At 50.8% G+C, this 27,523-nt stretch overlaps 1 protein-coding gene across 1 annotated transcript in view; it reads right to left on the bottom strand.

Moving 5' to 3' along the window:
• LOC138360326 (origin recognition complex subunit 3-like) overlaps window positions 1-22,632 on the bottom strand; it is a 73,005-nt gene extending 50,373 nt beyond the window's left edge. Inside the window, exons 1-3 of the mRNA XM_069320245.1 lie at window positions 22,542-22,632; window positions 21,920-21,993; window positions 21,052-21,184 (exon numbers count right to left, since the gene is read on the bottom strand). Of these exons, the coding sequence (XP_069176346.1) occupies window positions 21,052-21,184; window positions 21,920-21,993; window positions 22,542-22,632 (298 nt within the window). The remainder of the gene's footprint in view (window positions 1-21,051; window positions 21,185-21,919; window positions 21,994-22,541) is intronic.
• Between the last annotated feature and the right edge of the window lie 4,891 nt (window positions 22,633-27,523).

Raw genomic sequence — 27,523 nt, 5'->3', positions numbered from 1 at the left:
ATGGAACACCGGAGAAGTCCAAAAGCAGGGAACTGAACATGGACAGAGGCCTACCCGATCACCCAACATCAGGATAGTCAAGAAGCACCGACCCAGATACACAAACAAGTGTAGCATAGGAGGAAAAACGGAAATAGGTAAGGAAAACCCCGAATACGGACCAAGGAGCAGCCGGGAAGTAATGCACACGACCAACCACAAAATGTGTAGAGGAGCGCGTACAAACCCGAGGGATCTCATGGATAGAAGGGTGCAGCCAGGCACCGAAGATAGGCAAGGAATGAGTGTCCAGATAGGGAAAAGACCCAGGTGCCGACAACGAAACCAAAAGCACCGAAATGCGAGGCAGAGCCCCACAGGACAACAAAGAACAAGAGACATGGACAAATGAGTCACTGAAGACACATGCAAGGTGACCAAACACAACACACCAAACACCCCTGTTAGTAGCTATCGACGCAACCCTGCCAAGCGGGGAAGAGTAAACAAGGATGGAGCAGTGACCAAGGGTGGTGTAGCGAGTAGATTATCCCAATAATATACTCGCTCCAAATGTATTAGCCTAATGAGAGAAGCAAAGCTTTTCACAGTACTAATTATGGAACTCAAACCTTGTCCTACGTCCAGTCAATATTCCTGCCAACCTTTGGAGAACGGTGAGGTGTTGCCCGAGCATATAAGCAGCAGAGTACCGAATAATAACTAGTCTACTTTCAAGTGTGGTCTAGAACAGACACTTGCAAGATACTGTACCGACTCTCAGTGCGCTCAACACACACCATTGCTCACCAAAGTATCACCCGCATACTTCTGTATACTCGACCAAATATATTTAGTCTCTTAGTGTTTGTTTATTGTCACCATTCTTTACGTAACAATATAACTGGTACAGTAGCACATGCCACCCTTGTGGCACATTTTGGACACGAAACAATGGGTATAAAATGGATAAGTGTAGATTTAGGAAAGACTTGAGGAAATACTGGTACGGTAACAGGTTCGTTGATTTGTGGAACCAAATACCGCGTAACGTGGTGGTGGTGGGGGTCTCACAAATGGTGCAAGCGTGGGTTGGGCACGTATATGAGTGGGAATGGGTGGTAAGAAATAGGAGCTGCCTTGTATGGGCCAATAAGCCCTCTGCAGTTCCTCTGTTCTTATGTCTGTATGTCCGTATGCACAAGTGGACACAGGAGGAAGATGAGTACCCAAAGGAGCCACAGACACGAAAAAGAACCTGATCAATGTCAGAGGGAAAAGGAAGTGTCAAGCACTAGGAAGCTACGTGGTGGAGGCAGACTCCACCCACAGGAGCAAACGCAGAGAAGACAGAGCCCAGGAGGCTCAGGAAACTGCACAACCGTCGACCGACAGGAGAGGCGGGGCCCAAGAGCCAGAGCTCGACCCCCGCAAGCACCCCACCAAAAGGCGAGAACCAGCACCTGGCCGACAGGGGTGCCAGACATGACAATCTCACCTACAGAGCAGACACACAACCATACCACAACACAGGCGAGCCAAGTAACATACCAGGAGCATCGCTAGTGGTGCGCTCAAACGCCATGCATACTCGAGGCAGTAGGCATTGTATGTACCGTTACCTGAATAAAAATCGGAAGTCCAAGGAGAAATACGTATAGAGGTGCGCGCCCCACAGAAGACGAGGAGTAGTACAGAGGGGGAGGAGAAGGCGCCACGCCGAGCCATCCCACACCCAGAAGCAGAGGAAGAACGAAAGGATGCCCCATATATAAAATCCAGAAACCCTCGGCATCCAGAGGGCTACGACTGGAAGGAGAAAACGAGCAGGAAGCCATAGAAAACCGCGAGAAACAACGCGAACACACGAGCATACCGCCTACAAACAAAACGCATACCCCGGCCCCAGCGCGCGAGGTACAAAACGTACCACCCAGTGGACGGGTGGCGTGGCTTGCACATCAGGCGGACACACATATCGTACAAACACATCGTAAACACACATCGTACAAACACCAGAAAGGCGTGCGTAACGAAGACGAAGAACGCCGAAACTGGAAGTAGAGACGACGCGAAAACGAAGCGAAAGAAAACAGAGGACGGAAGGTAACCAACGAGGCCGACAAAAAACCAGAAGGAAAACCACTTCAGAAATCAACAGATGTTCCAATAATATTGGAAGGTACGAAGAGACGTGCGAACCAATGAGAACCACGACAAGCAAGCACATACGCACAGAGGTACATATGGACAAAAATATACCCCCTGATCAAGGGACACTCAGGGACCCCGATACGAAGGGAACAGCATCGCGACATAAGACCAAAAAGGATAAGGAATAGGGGGTGAAACACACCCTCAGGAACGACGGGACCAACGAACCCGAAGGAACACGGAACCGAACTCAGGGAGGGGTATACCCGAAAACAACAGGAACACAAGAGGGAAGGAACAACCCCACTCTGAGGAACTGCCAGCCCCTCACCAAAGGTACAAGGACCCAGGAGGGGCAAACGGGGCCTAGGCCCTTCAGGCAACCCCTCCCTAACCCCGGGAACCTCGACAGCATGACCCGGGGCCGAGCCGCACCCCCAAAGCCCTAGCTTGACAAGGAAAAGCCGGGGCAGCCGTACAAACATTAAGGAAGGGAGCCCACTGAACAGACCCATACGGCACGGCTGGAGGAACCAACTCGAATGCCTCCACCGCCACCCCGGAAGAGGAAATCCCCGAGACCGCCCGAGTCTCAACCCAACTAGACCCCGCTTGAACCCCGAAACCTGCCTACGGTTCGGAGCCGGAAACAAGGGAGGAAGTGTGCAGAACAGAAGGGGAAGGACAAGGAGTGGAAGGAGCCAGAGCCGAAGCGACCCCCACCCCCAAGTCCGGACCCCAACAATCAAAACAGGGCAGCCTCGGGGCATCCGGGGCCACAAACAACCAAGAGCGTTGCAGCAACCTACACCCAGCAAGCAACGCAGCAGCCGCCTGCACCTGATTATCATGACCAGTGGCCCGGGTGAACGAGAGCACGTACTGACAACACCTGTTGCACGACTCCGGATCATAAGAAACAAAGACCCAACAGGCAGCATGGCAGAAGCACAACCTGTGAGTGTCACCCTGAGACAAGGGGACAGAGCAACCGTCAAACTCGTAGGACACGAGGGGGACTCCAGGGACACACCTATAGGACCACAGAGCCCCCGTGGGGTTTCCCAGGGCCCTTAGCCTTTGGTACACGCTAAAGGGAAGCCCAGGCAGGGTACCATGAACCGGCGCCCAAGTCTACCAAACAAACTTCTAAAAGCTGAACCCCCGGGACGTGTCCACTCATGGGGGCCAAGCAGAAGAAATTGAAATAAAAACATCTAAAACAGTAAAAGGGGCCCATAAAGGCAGACCCCCCACCAGGCAAAAACAAAAACAAAAGTAAAACCCCGCAAGAGGACAACGTACCCAGGCGGAACAGAGCCGGCCACTGTTATTGGTGAAAACTAGCTGTATGGTACCCCGCGCCTCTACCAGTGACAAAACTACCACCTACCCAGAGACAAACCAGGGCAACAAAATCCCAGCCGACTCCAAGGGCAGCCCAGTACCGAGCAGTAAAGGCCACAGCGGAGGTAGAACCCAAGGTGACTTGTGGAAGGTGGCCCCAAGCCCCAAGGGCAGTACTTACAGGGCACCTAAGGAAGATAGCCCTAGGCGCATGCAGCCCGAGTACCATGGAATCTTACTCCTGGCTCACACCCCACCGGTAGAGACAGTCCACACAAGGCACAGAACTGAAACAAAAACCAGAGCCAGAGGCACTCGACTGGCCAGTAATTTCATCAGTCAAGAACTGCCAGTTGGATCGCCGGCGTGGAGGGTCTGGGGCTCCCCCTTCCCCCTCCCGGGGAGGGGGTGGGGGGGTTGCGCAGACGGCAGCTCAGCGACATGATGACGTCATGCTGGTTTGATAATTTTGTTTGGGGATTTCTGTCCACTCATTCGGCTTTCGGTAGCAATATTTTCACCAGAATAGGGGTTTGTTTTGGGGTGCCTATCTTTCTGGCTGCCTATCCCGGTCAATGGCAGACATTGAATGCTCCCAACCACAAGGGGGTTTCTATAGGCCATTGCTCCTCGTGCCTCTCTGAGGGGGCCAGATTCTGGCTCGTGAACCCCAGTAGGCAAGAACTCCTAGCACTTTGACTGATGCCAGAAAGTTATACATATCCATTCAGGCTGGATAGCTCCGGGGAGCCTCCGGGACTCTCCCAGAAAAGTTAAAGAAACAAAGTATAAAGAGTGCTTTTTTAAAATAAATGGCGTGAGCACATGGTGACCAAAACAAAGATGCCACTGGCATGAGGAAAGACAAACCAGAAGAGATTGATTTTGGTGACTTTGATGAGGAAAACATTAGCAGGAGTGGCTTTCACAAAAAGTTGTGAACAAAATAAGAGATCTTTGTAAAGTATCATGTGGATACAATTAGCAATTTAAGCAGCAGTAATGAAAACTTGAGAAACAAGATTACAGCTCTGGAAGGTCAAACAACCAGCATTGAATGTAATGAAACACCAGTTTCTGGGTGAGGCCCAGAGGCTTCCTGAGGCTATCATCACTGATTAACCTCTACCAATAACCGTTGGAGTGCCACAGGGCAGCATCTTGGGACCTCTCCTATTTCTTATATACATCAATGATCTGTCTAATGTCTCTAACATTCTGAAACCTATTTTGTTTGCTGATAATACAACCCTCATCTACTCTAACCCCAACCCACATACACTAAATAATGTTGTTAATAATGAACTAAAAAAAGTCCACTTATGGATGTCAACCAACAAACTAACACTTAACATAAAAAAGACCTACTACATCTTATTTGGAAGCAAATCTACAAATGCAATTCAGCTTCAGATAGACAATGTAAATATTAGCAATAAAAATGATGGCAAGTTTCTTGGCCTATTCCTAGACAAGAGACTCAACTTCAGTACCCACATACAACACATAACTAAGAAAGTCTCTAAAACAGTTTGTATACTCTCCATAATCAGATATTATGTACCTAACTCTGCTCTCATCTCTATATTATGCACTAATCTATCCGTATCTTAATTATGGTATCTGTGCATGGGGTTCAACCACTGCAAACCACCTCAAGTCCATCATTACCCAGCAAAAATCTGCTATCAGAATAATAACAAATTCTGCTTTCAGACAACACTCAGCCCCCTTGTTTAACTCCCTAAACATGCTAAACATAATCTCACTCCACAAATTCTCTTGTGTCAACTACATTTACAAAACCCTGTTCTTAAATGCAAATCCTGCTCTGAAATTCTCCCTGGACAGATGTAATAGAACCCATTATCACCACACCAGAAATAAATATCTCTGATATCCCCAGAGTCAAACTTAACCTGTGTAAACACACTATGCAAATAAATGGACCCAGTCTATGGAACCCACTCCCTCTCGGCCTCGTAGGGCCTCGATCGTAGCCTGGTGGATAGCGCGCAGGACTCTTAATTCTGTGGCGCAGGTTCGATTCCCGCACGAGGCAGAAACAAATGGGCAAAGTTTCTTTCACCCTGAATGCCCCTGTTACCTAGCAGTAAATAGGTACCTGGGAGTTAGTCAGCTGTCACGGGCTGCTTCCTGGGGGTGGAGGCCTGGTCGAGGACCGGGCCGCGGGGACACTAAAGCCCCGAAATCATCGAGATAACTTCAAGATCTTGAATTGAAAAGCTGTCCAACTTTTGCATCATTCAAAAACAATACTAAAAAGTACATAATTTCATCTTCATAGCTTTTACCTTTTGCTTTAAAATTGCACTGTATCTATTGTTACCCAATCTCACAATCTTTATGTACCCAATCCGATCATCTTTACCATTGTGATCATTGCTGTCTTCTTGTATGTGCTGTCAATCTGCTGTATGGTGTCTATTAATCTTGTTTAAATTACCAATCAAGCTGTCAAGCTGTCAATGTAATCAATCAGAGCTTTAAAATACCAATATACTTAAATATACTTACTAATCTCTCTCATCTCATTTTTTTTCTTGCAATGTATTTGTTTTCATTTTATTAATTCTGCTAGATTTTACCTACGTAAAATTATCTGTTAGATTAACCCTTAACATGCTAGGGGTATAATATCCTTTCTTCCCCACAGGCGCATGTAATTTTGAAAAAAAAAAAAAATATTTTTTCTTCCTAACCTGTTAATTTGTGTTCACTGATCACGGGAAAAATAATAAAAAAATCGTAAGTGGCATATATTGCCCGCTATAGAGCGGGGAAGTCTGGCAAATTATAGGCGCTGACTCAGCATGCGTCCCAGGCGGTCTGTTGCTCGCCAGCTGTCAGGCCGGAGTTGCCACAAAGAGATAATTACCTAATTATTTCAATGTCTCTGATTGATTTTTCATAGTTTTTTTGCTGTAATATTATTCAATAGTGTGTAGTTTGATATATTTATATAATAAAATGAGTGAATCATTGCTGTACTCAAAAATATGGTGTGCATATTGTTGATTCAATTATGTTCATCAATCAGTGAACAAATACTTTGTCGGTTATTACACTATAAGCACAGGTTATATATGCGTGTTTTGTTCACTATAACGAACCACTAAGTAGCTATTATGAGTCAAAAAGTAACGAGGAGTGACCGCCATGTACCAGCCAGCCACTCCCGCCCTCCCTCAAGTCATCTGACTCACCCACATTCTCCTCCCACAATACTGTTTTTGCTATAATTCACTATATACAGACATTATCTATAAGTATCTACATGTTTTGTTCACCATAACTGTACATCTAAGCTTGTATGGTGAGTAAAGGCACAAAGATGTAGGACCTCACACAGTCAGCTGATGGCTGCCGCCCTCAAGGCCAGAGGCACTAATATTTCTCCTCCAACAATACTGTGTGGTGTTATTATGCTATATATCTTATATACAGACGTTATCTATAAGTATTTACATGTTTTGTTCACCATAACTGTACATCTAAGTTTGTATGGTGAGTAAAGGCACAAAGACGTAGGACCTCACACAGTCAGCTGATGGCTGCCGCCCTCAAGGCCAGATGCACTAATATTTCTCCTCCAACAATACTGTGGGGTGTTATTACGCTATATACACACATTATATATAAATATCTACCCGTTTTATTAGCCATACTTATATAAATAAACTGGTATGGTGCCCAAAGACCACCGTGGTAATCAGTAAACAACACTGTCGTCTGCACAGTGGTGTCGTGCAGACGATGCCACCGCCCTCACCAAAATGGCGGCTCCAAACCTTCTCTTGCTGTTTATACCCTCTATACACACGTTATATATACGTATCTACATTTGTGTTCACCATAGCGAACCACTAAGCTGGTATGGTGAGTGCAGTCAATAAAAGGTGGCCACACACAGTCAGAAGACATTGCCACCACCCTCCCTCCCACAGCATTACTCCTCCCTCCATGGCGCACAGCGCTAAATATCACCACAATCCTGCTATTATCAGAACTCTGGTCAGTTTTATCTCAGTCAAGGGTCTCCTGTAATAATATCATCGCTACATAATAGCATGAACAAGTATATTCTGGCATTTTTAGGAGATGCTGTGGTCACAAGCTGAACAGCAGTGCTGTTAGCTCATGCTGCGTGCATCAGGGTTGGTTGGTTGCTCACTCAATACTGAGGCCAATAACACCCGGGAGTTTGGCCCATGATTTTTTTTAAAATGGTGTCTGTTTACAAGAGCCCTGATGAAGGTGTGGTGAACCCCGTGTATCCATGGGCCGTTTAAATCTTGCGTAGTACTCCAACACGTCATATGACGTGATGCGCACTTTAAGGGTTAAGGACCTGCCGAAACGCTGCACGTACTAGTGGCTTTACAAAATTGTAAATACTATGCTATGTATTCTCCAGACCCAATGTACCTTCTTGTATATAAATAAATAAATAAATAAATAAATAAATAAATTAGGTGCCATATTACCAAGTGTCATCAGTTGCAGAGTTCTTTGTACCTAAAGGGAACGAGTCAAAACCTGGCCCCCCTCAGAGAGGTGCAGGGAGCGATGACCTACGATCACTTTACACTGTCATACAATTCCCCTGGTAAACTGCCTCTTCACTCTCACCTTAATGGTTGACAGCCTACTCCACTCCAGCAAGAACTATAAATCTTCAAATACCAATGTTCTGGAGTTCAAGCTAGGTCCAGACAACCGGCCTCCCCCCCCCCAGGCTTCTATCGTCAACCCCAACAAAGGCGCTTGTTACCTTGCTGGTACCTTGTTTAAAGCGATGTTGACACACAGGGTATGACGTCACCAACAGGGGTGATACCCGACCCGCAACGACAATTCAGTCTCTCAGGTGCTCTCCACAGGGTCAACATTGCAAACTGTTCATGTTACGCTTTCTGCCTTTAATGATTCTTTCTGGGGGTTTATCTTGAGATGATTTCGGGGCTTTTTAGTGTCCCCGGCTCCCTAGAGGGGGAGCCCCTACGGCCCCCCCTTAGCTATTCAGGCTGAATGGATATGTATAACTTTCTGGCATCAGTCAAAGTGCTAGGAGTTCATGCCTACTGGGGACCACGAGCCAGAACCTGGCCTCCTCAGAGAGGCACGAGGAGCAATGGCCTATAGAAACCCCCCCTGTAGTTGGGAGCAGTCTGTGTCTGCCATCGACCAAGACAAGCACCCAGAAAGGTAGATGCCCCAAAACAAACCTCTATTCTGGTGAAAAGATTGCTGCTGAAAGCCGAACGAGTGAACAGAACTCCCCAACAAAAATATCAAACTTGCATAACGTCATCACGTCCCCGTGCCGCTGTCTGAGCAACCCCCCCCCCCTCCCCGGGAAGGGGAAGGGGGAACCCCAGACCCTTCGTGCCGGCTATCCAACTGGCAGTTCTTTGCTGATGGGTTTACTGGCCGGTCGGGTGCCCTGGCTTCACTTTTGTTACAGTCCTGTGTTGACCAGACCACACACTAGAAGGTGAAGGGACGACGATGGTTCGGTCTGTCCTGGACCATTCTCAAGTCGATTGTGAGAGATTCTCAATCGACTTGAGAATGGTCCAGGATGGACCGGAACGTCGTCGTCCCTTCACCTTCTAGTGTGTGGTCTGGTCAACATACTTTAGCCAGGTTATTGTGACTCATCACCTGCATTCAGTTCTGTGCTTTGTGGTGTGGGCTGTCTCTACAGGTGGTGTGTGAGCCAGGAGTGATATTCCACGGTACTCGGGCTGCATGCGCCTAGGGTTTCCTTCCCTAGATGCCCTGTGAGTACTACCCTTGGGGGCTTTGGGCCTCCTTCCACAAGTCACCTTGGGATCTACCTCCGCTGTGTCTTTTACCTCTCGGTACTAGGCTGCCCTTGGGGTCAGCTGGAGTTTTTGCCCTAGTTTGTCTCTGGGTAGGAGGTTGTTTTTGTCACTGATAGGGGCGCAGGGTACTGCACAGTTAGTCTTCTAAAAGTATAGCGGTCGGCTCTGTTTTGCCTTGGTACATTGTCCTCTTGCGGGGTTTTTCTTTTGTTTTTGTTTTCTGCCTGGTGGGAGGGTCTCCTTGTTCTTCTCTTCACTTAGTGGAGTCTCCCGTTTGGCCCCCGTGAGTGTACACGTCCCGGGGGTTCAGCTTTTAGCAGTTTGTTCGTTAGACTTGGGTGCCGGTTCGCAGTACCTTGCCTGGGCTTCCCTTAACGTGTACACAAGGCTAAGGGCCATGGAAATCTCCACGGGGACTCTGTGGTCCGATGGAGGTGTCCTTGAGTCCCCTTCTTGCTTACTGCGAGTTTGATGGTTACTCTGTCCCCTTGTCTCAGGGTGACACTCACCGGTTTTGCCTCCGCCATGCTGCCTGCTGGGTCGGTGGTTCCTTGACCCGGAGTCGTGTGACGTTGGTTGTCTGTTCGTACTCCAGTTTTCCCACCCCACTCATTCTGTTGTCTGGGTTCAGGCAGGAGCCATGTTGCAGGCTGGGTTAGTTTGCTGCAACGCGCTTGGTTGATTGCGGCCCCGGATGCCCCAAGACTGCCCTGTTTTAGTGATGGTGACCCAGACTTGGGGGGTGGGGGTCGCTTCAGCTCTGGTTCAGCATACTGGTGGGTTGCGCATTTGGGTCCGGGCCCCCTTGCTTCTGGCTCTGGCACGTCTGAGGTTTCGGGGTCAAGGTTGGGTTTCGTTGGTGTTTGAGGCTCGGGCAGTCTCGTTTTTTTTTTTCTTCTTCCGGGGTGGCAGCGGAGGCCTTTGGACCTGTTCCTCCAACCGTGCGTAAGGGTCTGACCAGTGGCCTCCCTTCCTTAGTGTTTTATGGCTGCCCTGGCTTTTTCTTGTGAGACCGGGGCTTGTGGGGGATGGCTCAGTCCCAGGTCCGGCCTTGGAGGTTCCCGGGGTTGGGGAGGGGTTGCCTGGGGGGCCTTAACCCCGTTGAGCCCCGCTTGGGGCTTTTGTCCTAGGAGCGGGGCTGGCAGTTCCTCTGACGGGGGGGGGGGGAAGGGGTTTATTCCTTCCCCCTCTGCATTCCTGTTGGTTTCGGAACTGCCCCTCCCCGGGTTCGGTCTTCGGGTCCGTCGGCTCCGTTGTTCCTGCAGGTGTTTTCATCCCTTCCCTGCTTATCAGCCTCCGTCAGATTCTTGAGGATTCGCGACACTCTTCGATTCTTCCGGTATTATTGGAAAGTCTGCTGACTTCCGGTGTAGTACCGTCTAGTCCCTTCTCGGACTCGTTGGTCCTCTTCCGTTCTCCTTGTTTTATTTCGGTTCTCTTTCGCCTTCTTTTGTATTCCCTTCGTCTCTCCTTCCTGTCCCAACATTCCTCTTATTCGTTACATCTTCTTGCTGGTGTGTATACGATGTGTCATCCGTCTGGTGTACGAACCGTGCTACCGGAGAGCGGGTGGTGCAGTTCGTATCTAGTGCGCAGGGTCCGGGGTGATCGTTTTGTTCTTGGGTGGTGTACATGTTTTGGTGTTCTGCATCCTGTCTCACAATTTTATACGCCTTTTTGTTCGTCGTCTTCTCCAGTCATTGCCCCTTGATGCGGGGGGTGTTCTGGATTTCTATGTGGGAACTTACCTGGTTGATACCTGGTTGATGGGGTTCTGGGAGTTCTACTCCCCAAGCCCGGCCCGAGGCCAGGCTTGACTTGTGAGAGTTTGGTCCACTAGGCTGTTGCTTGGAGCGGCCCGCAGGCCCACATACCCACCACAGCCTGGTTGGTCCGGCACTTCTTGGAGGAATAAATCTAGTTTCCTCTTGAAGATGTCCACGGTTGTTCTGGCAATATTTCTTATGCTCACTGGGAGGGTGTTGAACAACCGTGGACCTCTGATATTTATAGAGTGTTCTCTGATTGTGCCTATGGCAACCCTGCTCTTCACTGGTTCTATTCTGCATTTTCTTCCATATCGTTCACTCCAGTATGTTGTTATTTTACTGTGTAAACTTCACCTCAATTCTTTTCCCTGATTCTGGGGGTGGGGTGGCTCCAGCTGGCGCCACCTCCGCCTCTGTCCTGCACCTCGGCTTCTGCTGGGTACGATCTCTGGTCATACTCCCCTGGCGATGCTCCTGGTTTCTTCCTCGGCTCAACTGTGTTGTGCCACGGTTGTGTGTCCACTCTGCAGGTGAGGTTGTGTGGTCTGGCAACGCTGTCGGTCGGGCGCTGGTTCTCGATTGGTGGGGTGTAGGTGTTGTGTTTTTCTTGGCCACTTTGTGTGTCTTGCCGTGGCCTTTCTTGGTCAATGTACTGTGGGACACAGCCTCGGTCTTCGGTGCCTTTTCGTTAGTCTTTCGCCGCCAGAATCTTTTCTCGGTTTTCTTTGAGCTCTCTTCTCTCTGCCAGTTTTTGTCCTCGCCTCATTGTCCTTCCCTAGTTCTGCTTGCAGGGGTTGGGCTCTGGCTCTTTGGTCCTGCTTCTCTGCTGTCATTCACCTGGTGTACCGTTTCCTGAGCCGTTTGGGCTCTTTCTTCTCTCCCTTTGGTGCTGTGTCTGCTTCTGCCACACCGCTGGCTACTGTCTTCCATCTGTTGCCTGCTCTGACACTGTCAGGGTTCTTTTTACTGTCCCTATGGCTCCTTGGGTACTCAGTTTCCACCTGTGTCCCCTCTTCTTTGTGTACCGCCTGTGTTCACCAGTTTCTCATTCTCTACCTTTTCCTTCCTCTGAGAATTTTGTTAGTTCCATGTTGGCCTCTTCCTGTTCCCTGGTTCTTTGTCGCCCTTGGTTAGGGGCGCTTCTTTGCTTGGTGTCCGATCCTGCAGGTTTTCCCGCGGCCCTGCCTCTCTTGCGGCTCGATCCAGCCCTGTACCAGCTGGGTCGTTCTTCCCTTCGAGTCTTCGCGTCTCAGGGATTTTTATTTTGGGTTTTCATCTGTTGTGTGGGCGCTGGTGGTTTCGTTGTTGGTCTCCCACCTGCGTTTTTCGTCTCGGCGGCAGTGGGTTGCTCCTGGCGGTCTTTCAGATTTTCCTGTCACTGCGTAGGTGTACTACGGTCTCTAATAGGTTTGTCTTATCCTTCCCTTCGGGGTTGTTCCGAGACTGTCCTTTGGTGCCGTGTGCTGTCATCTCGTCTCGGGCAGCGCTGGCGGGTCTGCTCCCGCTTGCGTTCAGTCTTGTTGTTCGTTCTACTTCCTTTTGCTTGCAGTTTGGTTGGTTTTTCACCTCCGGCCTGCTTCTGTGCTTCCGGTGCTGTTCTGGTCACTGGTCCTGGGGTTTTTTTATCTTCTCCTCGGTTGTTGTGGCTCCTTCGGTTCTGGTGTGTTTTTCTGCTACTTTGGTCCTGGTGTTAGGTTGTTGTTCTGCTGCAGTACCCTTCTTTTCGAGTGACGTTTGGGTCTCCTGTTTTCCAGTGAGGCCCTTGAGTTGCAGCTTGGTTAGTCGGGCCGGGGGTGCTTCGTGTGTTTGCTTGTGGCACTTCGATGTTTTCTGCACGTTGTGGCCTCTGGGGCCGTGGGTGCATTTTGCTTTGCCCAGGTTCCCTTCCTTCCTTCCTGTTCGGGGGGGGGGGGGGTAGGGTCTCCCGGGTCGTCTGCAGGGTCCTTTGGTTTTGCTTGTGGTTCTTTGTTTTTGGTTTGGTTTGGGCGCATTGCGTACGCCTCCAGGTTCCTTCCCTCATTTTCCCTCATTACACTATTTACACATGTGTATACCTATCTACATGTTTTATTCACCATTACTATGTAACCAAACTGGTATTGTGTCTAAACAGCACAGTGGCCACCATACACTGCATGACAAATCACACAGCAGCCAGCTGACAACGCAATGAGTACAACGCCACCTTCTTCACCAAAATGGCTCTTCCCAACATACTCCTGTTGCTGTTATTACACTATATACACACATGGTATATATCTATGTACAAATGTGTTCACCATAGCGAACCACTAAGCTAGTATGGTGAGCAAAACAAGAGTGGCTGCCACACACAGTGATGCTATCTTGATTCCCTCCCTCCCTCACCAAAATTCTTCCTCCCACAATACTATGCTCAGCGCTAATTATCACAAAAATCCTGCTATTATCACAATCCTGGTCACTAAAGCCTGTAAATAAATAAGTGACCACAAGTTTTTTTGTAAAGGAACATAAGAAGTTGTTTGAAGGTTCCTAGATAGACGAAATAATGCTGTGCTGTGTCTACTGCTGTGAACATTGTGAACAGCATTGATTCACTGATATTTGAACATTGTACACAGTCATTATCACACTCAGGCTCTTCTGTAATACTATCATTGCTAAATAATACAAGTTACATATATTTTGACATTATTAGGCAATCCTGTGGTCACAAGCTGAACAGCAGTGCTGTGAGCACATACTGCATGTGCCAGCTTTGGTTGCTCACTCAGTACTGAGGCTCTCACACCCGGGAATGTGGACCACAATTTACAAAAAATAAAATGGCGTCTGTTTTCCAAAAGCCCTGAGGAAGCTGATTTGAACCCCATGTAGCCGCGGGAGTTTTGAATCATACAATATACCTATAAGATCCCGGAGGCACGTTGCGTACCCCCCGTTGGGCGCCTGCAGGCGCATTGCGCAGTTCAGTGGTTAAACAATAATATGCCATATCTGTGATTAGGAGGTTATTTGTAGTAGCTATATAGTATTCTTCTGGCTGATCTTCTGTGGCAACCCAAAGAAATTGGCAACATCTACCTGTTGCAACACGTAAGAACGTATCGACGCCATAGCCACGAAGCACATACCTGGCTGATTCCCTGTCTCCCAAACCAATACTCAAATTGAAGCCTTCATATCAGATAAGGCGATTAAGTACTCAAACTAACCAAGCAGATTAACCAAATAACCAATTAGTATAAATTTTCCTACCAATCGATAATTCTCAATTGATTGGCTACAATTAATAAACCCCCCAACTTGTGTAGGGATATTACTTGTGGGAGTCCATAAGTCATTCATACAGTCCACTCAAACATGCAATATGCTAAGCTATTATAAGAAATAAATAAATAAACTAATTATAAATTATATATTAGAATTCATTAAATAAATCAATTAATTAATAATTAAAAATATATAATAAAATCCCATGAGTCAGAAATCCCAACATGGGATCTGTTTTGTTATGCCTATCTTTCTGGGTGCCTAAACCCGATCGATGGCAGGTAAGGAACACCCCTAACAACAGGTTGTTTTTTCCAGAGGCCATCACTCCCTGTGCCTCTCTGAGGGGGTCAGGTTCTGGCTCATGGTTCCTAGTAGGCTGAACGCCATTGACTAGAGCCCTGGTCTAATGTATCGCATATTAGCCCAATAGCTCCAAGGAGCAGGAAGGGCTCCCCACAGAAAACCAGCGTTGAATGTAATGAAACACCATTTTCTGGGTGAGCCCCGGAGGCTTCCTGGAGCTTATCGGGCTAATGTATGTTATATTAGCCCGGGACATTAGCTAAGGAGTTCAGACCTACCAGGGACCAGTGCCAGAACCTGGCCCCTTCAGAGAGGTTTCAGGGCGCAATGGCCCTGGAAAACCCCATATGGTTGGGGGTTTCCTTATCTGCCATCGACCGGGGTTAGGCACCCAGAAAGGTAGGCATAACAAAACAAACCCCACATGGTAAAAAACAAACAAAAAACCGAACAGAGAGGTAGAAGCTCCCTACAATCCCAAGGAAACAAGCAAACAACACACTTTACTGCCGCGCCGATCGTCTGCGCAGCCCTCCCCACCCCCAGAGGGGGAGGGGGAAGCCCCGGACCTCACCGTGCCGGCTGCCTAGTATCAGTTCGGAAGCTAAGCTTCAATCAACACAAAAAAAAAACGCGTAGCGGTAGGAGGGAGGGTTTCCAGGGAGCCTCCGGGGCTCACTCAGAAAATGGCGTTTCATTACATTCAATGCTGGTTTTCTGTGGGGAGCCCCTATGGCTCCCTGGGGCTTCATACCCAAAGAGAAGGAAAAGAAAGGGCTGACCCGGCAGGCGGCCGCCACAATCTCTGCAACGCGAAGCCGAGACCACAGGCTGCAACCTGCGACCCAAGGCAACAAGAACGCACAGGAGCAGACGCGCGCATAAAGAACGGGCGGCCAAGAACCTGTGCAACCCTCAAATCCTTGCGCCCGAAATGAGCCCTAGACGTCACCATCACAGCAGCAAAAGCTGCAAACGTCCAAACATCACGGGCGCAAGGATAGACCGCAGGCTAGAAGACTTAAAAACTATGCGGACGACCTGGGAGACCAGAGGCCTGAAACAGGGAACAAGGGGAACCGGATCAACCCAAAGCGCATCCCCAAACACGGTACGCAGGTAACGGCAAAAAAGCGCAACCAGACAACACAGAAAGCATCCCCGGCCAAACCAATCAAGCATCAATAACCCAAGGACCCCACCGGAAAGCAGCCGTCTCGACTGTCGCCAGAAGGACGGAGAAAGGCTGCAAACGTGCAAACCTACCACCAGTACCAAGGAGCAGAAACATGAACCGAAGGGGCTACCACAAACTGAGAAGATAAGAAGACACCCTGATCAAGGACTAGTTCGGCGCAGGCGACGCATGAGTAGGCCGAAGGTGAAACAAAACACAAGAAAGCGTACAAAACGGGGCAGATGTGACGTCCACCCCGAACGCAAGCCGGAGTGGCTCCGCCAGCACCACACAAAACGAGGCGACAGTAAGACACATCAAATAACTGTAGTCCTGAAAACCCAAGAAAGGACAAGACAACCCGATGCGAAAGAGAAGACGACCTACGAAGAGCAAGAAAAAGATGCATAGAAACACCAGGAACATCATACTGTCACCGAGACAAAACTCGCAGGTGGGACACCATCAACAAAGCCACCTGATCACCACAGATTGTGATACCAGCGTCAAAATACCAGACACGAAGAGCCGAGGAGAAGGCCGAACCAGTCACGTACAGGACCGGTCTGACCTGCCGAAAGAGGCGGAACTGCGGGAAAACGCCCCGGGTTCAGACACCTATCAAGCAGCGTCTGAAAATAAAGCTGGGCTGGCCACCAAGGGACCATGAGGACTACTCTCTTGGGAATGGGCTCCAACCGAGCCAAAACCCGAAGCAACAGCTGGACCGGGTGAAGAGGAACAGGTACCCCCACCTCGACCAGTCCTGCCGAAAGGCATCCACTGTGAATGCCTCGCAGGCGGGTAAGGGCGCCACATAGAATGGGCGACGCCTAGACCACGCCGACTCGAAGACGTCCATGGCCAGGAGTCCATACGTCTGGCACAGCCAACGAAACGAGTCTGCGACGACTGGCCAATCCGCGAACAGAGGAATGAACTGAGACAGGCTGTCCGCCAGGATGAAGGACACACCTCAGACATGAACCTCACAGTTAGCCAAACCCCGAGAATCCAGCAAACGAGCCACTCGAAGGGACCAACCCCAAAGGTCAAACACCTAAGAGAAACCCTGTGGTTCCGGCAAAAAACCGCCAGAGAACATTCCGAATGGAGCTGAATGGTATAGCACCGAGTGACCCGAACCCTCCGAAACGCAAACCAGACAGCCGCGAACTCCCAAACCGTGCTGTGAGCCTGACGGATGGACAGACCCCACCATCCTCGGCCGACCTGGTGAGCACTGGTCACAAAGCCCCAGCTGAGATATGACCCGTCCTTAACACATCGAGCGAAGGCTCGGGGAGGTGCCAAGGCACAGAACCCCAAAAACCCCAAAGAGGAAGCTGGTGACGCAGAACCAACACAAGATCCCCAGAGGAACGAACCCAACATTGCAAGAGGTGGAATTGGAGTCTCGGAAGGAACCAAACAGACGCCAAAGCCAAACTCGACCCTGTGGGCAGACCAGCATGTCGAAGTTCAGACTCCCACACAACTGCTCGAGAAACCGCTGAGCAACCAGGGACCCCCTCATGAACAGCCGAAGGCGGGATCACAGCTGCAGCAACACTTCTGGAGGGAAAGACAAGGAATGGCCCAATAGCCCTAAACAAGGCCCAGGTCCGAACCCGGGACAGAAACAGATGGAACAGCCTCCAGATCACCAGGAAACCAAACCCGGCGATCTGGAAAAAACCACACCCCTGGCGAGCAGACAAGAGGACCGACCGGGAGCCCACACCAGCCAATCGTCGAGGTAGGCCAGACATCGAATCCCAAGCAGACTCAGACAGGGCACCAAGATCCAGTAAAGATGCAAAATACACCAAGTGCCAATTACAAACTAGGGAAGGCAACAAAAGCAGCAAGCCTGAAGCCCCACCACCAACTGTGCCTGTCCCAGAAAACTGGAAAGGAACGTGCCAAGAATTGATCTGGAGGTCTAGGTCCACCATCCAGGCACCCGGCCCCAACAGAAGCTGGACCGGAGACAACAGTCCTCCGATGAGGGCATAGAATCCAGGGCACAGAATGAAGTCCACAAGAACCACAGATTCACCAGGCCCGTGTCTGTATAGAGCAGACGGGAACCCCAGAAGGATAAAGGCGGATCGACCACGTCCAACGCACCCACTAAGATAACATGACGAAGCGAAGGGGAAGAAACCCACCCAGCCAGCCCTGAACCACCCCCCCCCCCAAGGGGAAGAAGCCGTCCGCCGCCGCCACCACCAGAGGCCGGAAAGACAACCAAAAGCGCCCACTAACTGTGGGACCATGCGAGAGCCAACAGAGCAAGCTGCTTCCCCAGCTCCCCGTCAACAGCGAAGGGAATAGAGTCCCTTCCCGAAGAAAAAGTATATATACACATGTATACATATATATTATGTACATACACATATATACATACAAATACACATATACATACACACACACACAGTGTACACATGCACATGTGTACACATGCACATGTGTACACATGCACATGTGTACACATGCACATGTGTACACATGCACATGTGTACACATACACGTGAAAAGAAAATCACAAGCCGCCGACCAGTGAGCAGAGAGCACCACGCCGGCCAGGCAAAGAAAGCACAAAACTGCATCAAAAGGCCCACCTCGACAACAAAACCCAAAGTCCCAGCACAACCACAACATGTGCCAAGATCCAAAAAGATCAGTCTGCAAGACAGGAAGACCCCGGAACCCCAGAAGGCAGAACCGGGTCACATACGAGGAAACAAAGCCCCCTGAACCCACAAAGGGGGGCCCAAGAGGAAGAAACCTCCAGAACGAAACCAAAGAACCCAAAGGAACCCAGAATTAAACCAGGGGGAGCCCAAACCACCACATTTGCTGGCAGAGATACACCACAGAAAGGCAAAGCACAGCCCTCAGACAGAACCCCCAGGGAAATGGTCAAAACAGACCGAAAACCGAGGGACAAGGTGTGGGAGCAAGCATAACAGACAGGGACACTGAGCCTAAACCCTAGGGCCCAGACCCAAAACAGAGATAACGGAAACCCTGGTGTAAAATCAACACTCAAACATTCCCAGAGGAACAGAAGACTGGCAGAAAACACCAGAAAAGCAAAGAAACGACAACAGGAGAACAAAACCCCTGAAAAAGGTGAAAAAAACTCACCCAAGACGCTCGCTCGCACACCCAGGCACATGTAAACAAACCGCAACGCCGCCCTGGTGGCCACGTCGGGAAACCGGCAGAAGAATATGGCCACCAGAACAGAGGGCTGTGATCGATGCAAAACACACGAAAAACGCCAGCAAAAGTGGGAAGCAAGCAGACTGGATGGGCGAAAAACTCTGCCCAGAAGCAGAAAACCCAGGCAGGGGCAAGCCCCGGGGCAGAGCCGTCCTCCAAGTCCTCCGCCCTTAAAGAAAAGGAAGAGTCAATGGGAAAGGCAGCAAGAAAGGGCCGCTGGTAAGACCTAGAAGCCTTGGCAGGAGGAACAGGCTCGAAAACCTCCGTCCCCAACCCGAACGGGGCAGCCCCCGAAACCGCCCGAGTCTCAGCCCCAACTAAATCCCGCCCCGACCCCGAAACACGCAGACAGTCCAGAGCCGGGAACAGGGAGGGAAAGGGGCAAACAGCACCTAACCAAAACGGGGCGGCCTCGGGGCATCCGAGTGGGAACCAACCTAGCGTGTTGCAGCAACCTAACCTAGTTTGCAACACGGATGCCGCCTGTACTCTGAACAGTAATAACATCAGGAGAGTACTGGAGAACAAGCAGAGAATATCTCTCGCAAGACTCCGGGTCAAGGTGTCAGTGACCCAACAGGCAACATGACGGAGGTAAAAGTGGCGACTGTCACCTGGAGACAAGGGCACAGCAACCAACGATCCCATATAAGACGGATTGGAACCCAGAAGACACATTCAATGGTCCACCGAGCCCCGACAGAGGTTTCCAGGGCCCGTAGGGGTAACAACTACGGGAAGCCCGGGCAAGGTGTTGCTAACCGGTTAAAAACCCAAAAATAACAAGGGGGTAGAGGACAACACTGAAAACCCCTGCGACGTGTACAATCCCGGGGGCCTAGCAGTGGGCCACCAAACACTACCAGTAGAACTATAGCCACATTAGGCAGACCCCACCAGGCAAATGAAAATAAAAACACAAGAAAAAACCCGCAAAAGCACACTGTCTCCAGAGGCAACAGAAACCGGTCACTGCTTAGGTGGCAGGTCGCACAACACCTTGACGCCCTAACCAGCACAATACCAGTCCCTACCCAGGGCCAAACAAGGGCAGCAAGCCCCAGCTGGCCCCAAGGGCGAGGCAAATGCCGAGCAGTAAGAACCTCTATGGGAATGGTTCCCGAACATCCCAGGGAAGATAACCCTGTCACGCAGGGGCAGTACTCACAGGGCGCTTAGGGAAGGAAGCTCCTAAGCGCATGCAGCCCTGATACTGATGAGGAACACCTGGCCACCGCACAACACAACACACGGCAGTGAACGCCACACAAGGTAAACACCGTCTAGGAAACTGAGGCCAGACAAGCATCTATCCCGGTTGACATTAGCTTACGAACTGATGCTAGGCAGCCGGCGCAGTGAGGTCTGGGGCCCCCTCCCCCTCCTGGGGGTGATGAGGGATGATCGCGGATGATCGGCGCGGCAGTAACGTGTGATGTTTGCTTGTTTCCTTGGGATTGTAGGAAGTTTCTACCTCTTCGTTTTTTTGTTTTAGTTTTTTTACCATGTGGGGTTTGTTTTGTTATGCCTACCTTTCTGGGTGCCTAACCCCGGTCGATGGCAGATAAGGAAAAACCCCAACCATAAGGGGGTTTTCCAGGGCCATTGCTCCCTGAAACCTCTCTGAAGGGGCCAGGTTCTGGCGCTGGTCCCTGGTAGGTCTGAACTCCTTAGCTAATGTCCCGGTCTAATATAATGTACAGTAGCCCGATAAGCCCCAGGGAGCCGTAGGGGCTCCCCACAGAAAAATGTCTTCAAATTTAATATTTGAAATTAATATTATTGGAGGCTACACCAAGGGAACTCTTCCAGTCACTTACAGCTAAGTGGCAGTTGGTCTCTGTTTTAGTGAATGCTCCATTCAAGTGTGTGTGTTTATTCCGTCCTTCCATGTCTCTCAAGCTACACTGAACCAAAGCGCAGACTATCCTATAGTATATCATTGGGCACTGGCTAATTCATTGAGGTGTAGTCTTACCTCGTAATATATCCAATATATTTGTCAGGATGGGAAGCAGTTCTTCACGAGCCATAAGCCTTAGCATCTTGTCAGCTTCCTTGAATTCTTCCGTCTCAACCAAATTTTGTGACTTCTTTCTAGTGATAGACTGCTACCCAGAACAAAATGTTTTGTCACATTGCAAATTGTTGCAGAAATGCATTTGATATAAGAAATAAAACATTTCTGGTTGGTGCCTCTTGTAAGTGCCTGATGCTATAATCACTGATAGTGTACTATCTACTGGATCACATCACCTGCAGAGTTCTATCTGGCCTACCTGGGACCAAGAGCAAGAACCTACACCCCCCTCCCCTCACTCACAGAGGAACAGGGAGCAGTGGTATTTATCTATTCACTCATACTACCACTGGCAAATGCACTCCAGAAAGTCAGCAAGACAAAAACAAACCACAGCTAGCTAAAGAACATACTGTAGTCTCGTACACCACCAGAAGAACTCCCTAACAATGTAAACAATTGAAAAGTTTCAAGACAAGTGCCAGCTCATTTGTTCCACCTCCGCACTCGACTTTTCGGTGGGAGGTGGTAGTGTGCGCGGTCAGCCAGTGATATATAGAACCCTCAGCTCTATGTTGATGTGTGTAATGTATCGGGTCACTTCTCACTGCTTGGGCTCCAGTCTCCTGCTTCAGCTAAATGGTGGTCTCTTGCCATCATTGGCTTTTCTTTACACTGTTCAGTGTAGCATGAGCCTGGACTTTAGAATGCTGGGAGCTGCATGTGCACATGATTATCTTCACTGTTCCTAGTGCTGCCCTTGTGCTTCAGGGTTCTCTTCCCAGGGGTGTTTGTGCATCACTTCCTTGCTGGTGGTAGTTCTTGCCCAGGGCGAGTCAGGATTCTTAGATTTCCTGTCTTTACTCGAGTAGAGCACGGTGTTCGCTGGCTTGCGGTGCACTGGATATTCACATACAGTAATACATATTAGTGCACTGAGGTTGGCATTATCCAGCCTACTATGCCATTTCTATCCTTGGTTCTAGTTTACTTTTGCATTGTGAAACACCAACACCTTTCTAAAAGTGATGGTTCTGTTGGTATAGATTCAGCAGCGAATTTTTTTATGACCCACGTAGCATCCCAGTGCCTGCGTGTCCCTCTTGGTCAATTCCTTCGGGCCCTGGTAATCCCTTGTAGGTTTGGTGTTCCTTATGGATATTCTCCCCAAATCTACTCTCACTTCATGAGAATTTGAAGGCTGTATGTTCCGTGTCATGTGGCAACATTCATTCCTCCTGCCTCCGCCATGCTGCTGGTTGGGTTGCTGACACCTTTGACCCCGAGTCTAGTGAGGTTTGTTCTCCTCATGTGAGTACTCTTTCACTCTTTCGGACCCTCTTGATGAGATTCAGGTTTTCAGGCAGCAACAACTTTACAAGTTTTCTAGGTTTCAGCAGCCTAGGTTGTGTACCCAGTTAGATGCCCCAGAGCTAATCCAAAACTACCCTGGTTGGTATTTAGAGACCTGGAATTGGAGGCGTTGGTCAACTTGACCTTGGTTCTGTCCGCACCTCCTCTTCCTACCTCAGTGTGCATGGTTCACCCTTCTTCTGATCCACCACCCCCACCCCTTGCTTCCAATCCTACATCTGAGGGTTTCGGGTTCAGGGCAGGATTTAGTTTGGGTTGTGGCTTGGTTTGCTCTGGGAGTTACCTGTTCCAATGCAGGTGTGAAGGCAGTTGAGTTGGCTAGTCTTGCCGAGGCTACTGGGCCTATTCAGCCAGCACCTTAATCCTTTGAGGCCTATTTCTTGGATTCCACTTATCTGTCCTGAGTGGTAGGCTAGAATGCTGACTCTGCCCTGGGGCCCTCCTCTGTGGCTTTAGGGGTGTGGGATGAGTGAGTTTCGCCCTTGATTTCCCTTTGAGGCCCTTGGTGTCCTCTGAGGTACCTGCTTGATAAGAGTTCTGAGAGTTCTTCTACTTCTCAAGCCCGGCCCGAAGCCAGGGTTGACCAGGTGGGGCTCCATTTGCAGAGGGTGGGGTTTTTGTTTCCCCTCCCACCCTGAATTAAGATGATTTGGATGCCACTCCACCTAGGGTTCAGTTCAGTGTGCCTTTGGCTCCATCAGGATCGTCTTTCTGGAGGTTTCTGTCCTGTTGAATCCCTCCCACAGTGACTCTGGAGGCATTATTTATGTACCTCCTGGGGGACCTGGTGTATGCCTCTCAGACGGACCCTGCCTCTTATGAGTTTGGACCACTTCCCAATATTGGATACATTATGAGGTGTCAAGAGTCCTGGCTGGCGGACAATCGCTAGAGGTCTGGCGCAGCTTCTGTCGTACCTGAACGCTTCATTGGCATGAGGTGTTGTCTGTGTTTCAGGTGTTTTTGCGGGGTGCTTCCTTTGTACTCCTCAATAAATTGGACATACCCCCATCCCAAGGAAAAGGAGGAGTCATGCAGCTACAAGCTCAAGTTCCTTTGTTGTCGGCAGGGAACAGGGAAAATAAACAAAACAACAATGAACCTTTTCAAAGTTACCTTTGACAATTTGCCTGAATTATTTTTAAAGAACATTCAATGATTGTCATGCACAATTCTTACCTGTCGACCTAGAGGAGTGCTTGGTAGTGAACTTGTGAGCGCATGGACCACTTTACAAGGCAGCAGAAACGACCATGCCACGAGTCCAGTTCGTTCATCAGCGTGCGCACTGCAGCCTAGAGACAATAATTTTGATCAGAACTAATACTTATAAAGGAAAAAACCAGCGTTGAATGTAATGAAACGCCATTTTCTGGGTGAGCCCCGGAGGCTCCCTGGAGCTTATCGGGCTAATATACGTTATGTTAGACCGGGACATTAGCTATGGAGTTCAGACCTACCAGGGACCAGCGCCAGAACCTGGCCCCTTCAGAGAGGTTTCAGGGAGCAATGGCCCTGGAAAACCCCATATGGTTGGGGGTTTTCCTTATCTGCCATCGACCGGGGTTAGGCACCCAGAAAGGTAGGCGTAACAAAACAAACCCCACATGGTAAAAAACTACAACAAAAACCGAACAGAGAGGTAGAAAACTCCCTACAATCCCAAGGAAAACAATCAAACAATTTACTGCCGCGCCGGTCGTCCGCGCAGCCCTCCCCTCCCCGGGAGGGGGAGGGGGGGGGCCCCGGACCTCACCATGCCGGCTGCCGTCAGTTCGGAAACTAGGCCTCAACCAACGTGAAAAATCCCGCCGACCGGATGGGAGGGAGGGTATCCAGGGAGCCTCCGGGGCTCACCCAGAAAATGGCGTTTCATTACATTCAACGCTGGTTTTCTGTGGGGAGCCCCTACGGCTCCCTGGAGCTACATACCCAAAGAGAAGGAAAAATGGGACTTACCCGGGAGGCGGCGGCCACAAACTCCTCAACTCGAAGGCGAGACAACTGGCTGCAACCTGCGACCCAAAGCAACACAAGAACGACGAGGAGCAGGGACGTTCACCAAATAACGGGCGGCCAGGACCCTGTTCGACTTCCAAAATCCACGGTCCCGAATATGAGCCCAAGACATATTACCAAACATGGCAGCCAAAGCCGCAAACTTCCTAACGTCATGGGCGCGAGGATAGACCGCAGGCTGGCTAGATTTAATAACCCTGCGGACAACCTGGGAGACCCGAGCCCTGGAACAGGGAACGAGGGAAACCAGATCAACCCAAAGCGCATCCCCAGCCACTCCGGCTGAAGTGCGCAGGTAACGGCGAAGTGCAGCAACAGGACACAACACATGATGCACCCCCGGCCGAACCAACCAAGCATCAATGACCCACGGACCCCTCCGAAAGCAGCTGTCAGGAAAAGGTGCCAAGGCATCGAACCCCGAAAAATCCGAAGAGGAAGACGGTGACGCAGCAACCGACATAAGTCCCCCGGAGGGCGAACCCAACGATCGCGAGAGAGGTGGAAAGGACGTCCCTGAAGGAACCAAAACAGACGCCGAAGCCAAACCCGACCTGGCGGGTAGACTAGCATGGCGAAGTTCAGACTCCCGCACAACCGCTCGAGCAACCGCCGAGTGACCCGGGACCCCCTCAGAAACAGCAAACGGCGGTCCCGCAGCCGCCGCAACGCCACCGGAGGGAGAGACAAGGAAGCGGTCCGAGAATCCCAAACAAGACCCAGCCAGGTCCGAACCTGGGACGGAACCAGATGGGACTTCCTCCAGTTCACCAGGAACCCGAACCTGGCGAGCTGGGAAAGAACCAAATCCCTGGTGAGCAGACAAGCTGACCGACTGGGAGCCCACACCAGCCAGTCGTCGAGGTAGGCCAAAACCAGAATCCCTAGAAGATGCAGACGGGTCACCACAACTCGGGTCAGACGCGTGAAAACGCGAGGTGCCAGATTCAGGCCAAAAGGTAGGCATCGAAAACGGTACGCGTGACGCCCTACCACGAAGCCTAACCAGTCCCTGAACCCCGGATGAATAGGAACGTGCCAATACGCGTCCTTGAGGTCCAGGGACACCATCCAGGCACCCGGCTCCAACAGAAGCCGGACCTGAGACAGTAGTCATCCGAAAGGAGGGGCAAGGAATCCAGGGGTTCAGACGGGACAAGTCCAGAATGAACCTCAGATCCGCACAGTCCCGTTTCGGCACTGGAAACAGGCGGGAAACCCACCTGAGGGACGTAGTCGGTTCGACCACGCCCAAGCGCACCCACTCCAAGATGACTTGACGAAGCGCAGGAGAAGAGACCTGCCCTGTTAGCCCCGAACCCCCCAAAGGACGAGTCGCCCAACGCCACCGCAGGCCGGATGACACGACTGAAAAGGCCCACAAATCGTGGGACCAAGCGTGGGCAAACAGAGCGAGCCTCCCTCCCATCGCTCCTTCAACGGGGCAAACCACGAAAGGGCCGACGCCCCTTACGAGAACCCAACCGTCGAACAGGGCGATCACTGCGTTGCCCAGACGACGCTGGCCCCGAAGGGAACAACGGCTCAAACTGGCACCAATGGCCCACCTCGACCAGCGGAACCCGAAACCCTGGCACGACCCCTCCGAAACTGCCGAGAACGACTGCTCTGGAGAATCAACAAGTCCGCCATAGGACGACAACTAGCCGAAGCCGCATGCAGAAACTGGGACACTGCAGACTCTGCAAACAGCAACGGACAAAAAGGAGACGAAAACTTAAGAGCCAGGGCCCAAGCGGATTCCAAAGAGAGGGCGAGCACAGCCTGACGGCACGCGAGGCGAGAAGCAAAAAACAGAGACACCGCTTCCTTCAGGATGGGCGCAAAGAGCTTCAACAGTGCAGCCGACGCCCTAGCTGCCGAAGAAAACGCCCCGGACGAAGGCCCTTCACTCAACGCTCCCACATCCTCCTCGAGCCAAGCAGAAGAGAGCTCGAGAAGGGAAAAGAAACGCAAGACCGAAGCCAAATGCCCACGGGAGCACAACTCCTCCACAATCAAGGAAGCCGAAAGCTGAGGAACCTGCACGTGAAGCTGGAAAAGGCCAACATCCCGAGAAAGCACAGGAGCGAATAAGCACGCATTAAGGTGCTCAAACTCGCCCCCCAGGTAAACCTGCATAAAAGTAGCAGTCTCCCGCCAATCAAGCGTGCGGGTCTGACAGAACCCATGCCACGCCCCCAACGAAAAGAAAGGGCAGTCTGCCAGCCAGGAAGACCCCGGAACCTCCAAACGCACCCAAAAACGGGAAGAAGAACCGAACTCAAACGAGGACGGATCCATTGGGGAGGCATAACCCGGGTCTCGCAAGAGGTATGCAGCAAGAGCTTCCCGTGCCACCTTCGCGGAGAGACGGGAAGTAGCAAACCCCTGTAAAGACGGAGCCGAGGTACCCAAAGGCGCCCGGAACCAAACCCGGGGAGGAGCCGAACCCAAATCATACTCATACAGGGAGGGAGGGTAAGAAAACCCCTCCCCCTGCAACAATAAACCCCGTGGGGAAGGCAAAAGCACCCAAGCGGGGTCACAGGGGGCCCAAGGCCCCCAGGCCGACTCCTTCCCAGCCCCAGGATCCCCTACGTCGGGACCCGGGGCAGAGCCGTCCTCCAAACCCTCTACCCCTGAAGAAAAGGTAGAGTCCAAGGGAAAGGCAGACAAGGGGGCCTGCTGGTGGGACCCAGAAGCCTCGGCAGGAGGAACCGGCTCAAATGCCTCCGTCCCCGACCCGGATGGGGCAGCCCCCGAAGCAGCCCGAGTCTCCCCACCAACTAAATCCTGTGCCAAGGCCGAAAACCGCATACGTTTCGGAGCCGGACACGGGGGGGGAGGTGCAGGAAGAACCACAGGGAAAGGACCAGAGGGCGTAGGAGTCAAAGCCATGGCAACCAACGCCCCCAGGTCAGGGTCCCTAAAGCCAAAACGGGGCAGCCTCGGGGCATCCAGGCGGGAAACCGACCTAGCGCGTTGCAATAACCTAAATCTAACATGCAACGCTGATGCTGCCTGTACTCTAATA

Source organism: Procambarus clarkii, unplaced genomic scaffold (genome assembly GCF_040958095.1).
Source record: "Procambarus clarkii isolate CNS0578487 unplaced genomic scaffold, FALCON_Pclarkii_2.0 HiC_scaffold_107, whole genome shotgun sequence".
Lineage (NCBI taxonomy): Eukaryota > Metazoa > Arthropoda > Malacostraca > Decapoda > Cambaridae > Procambarus > Procambarus clarkii.
This window is presented reverse-complemented; position numbering and strand designations above follow the sequence as displayed.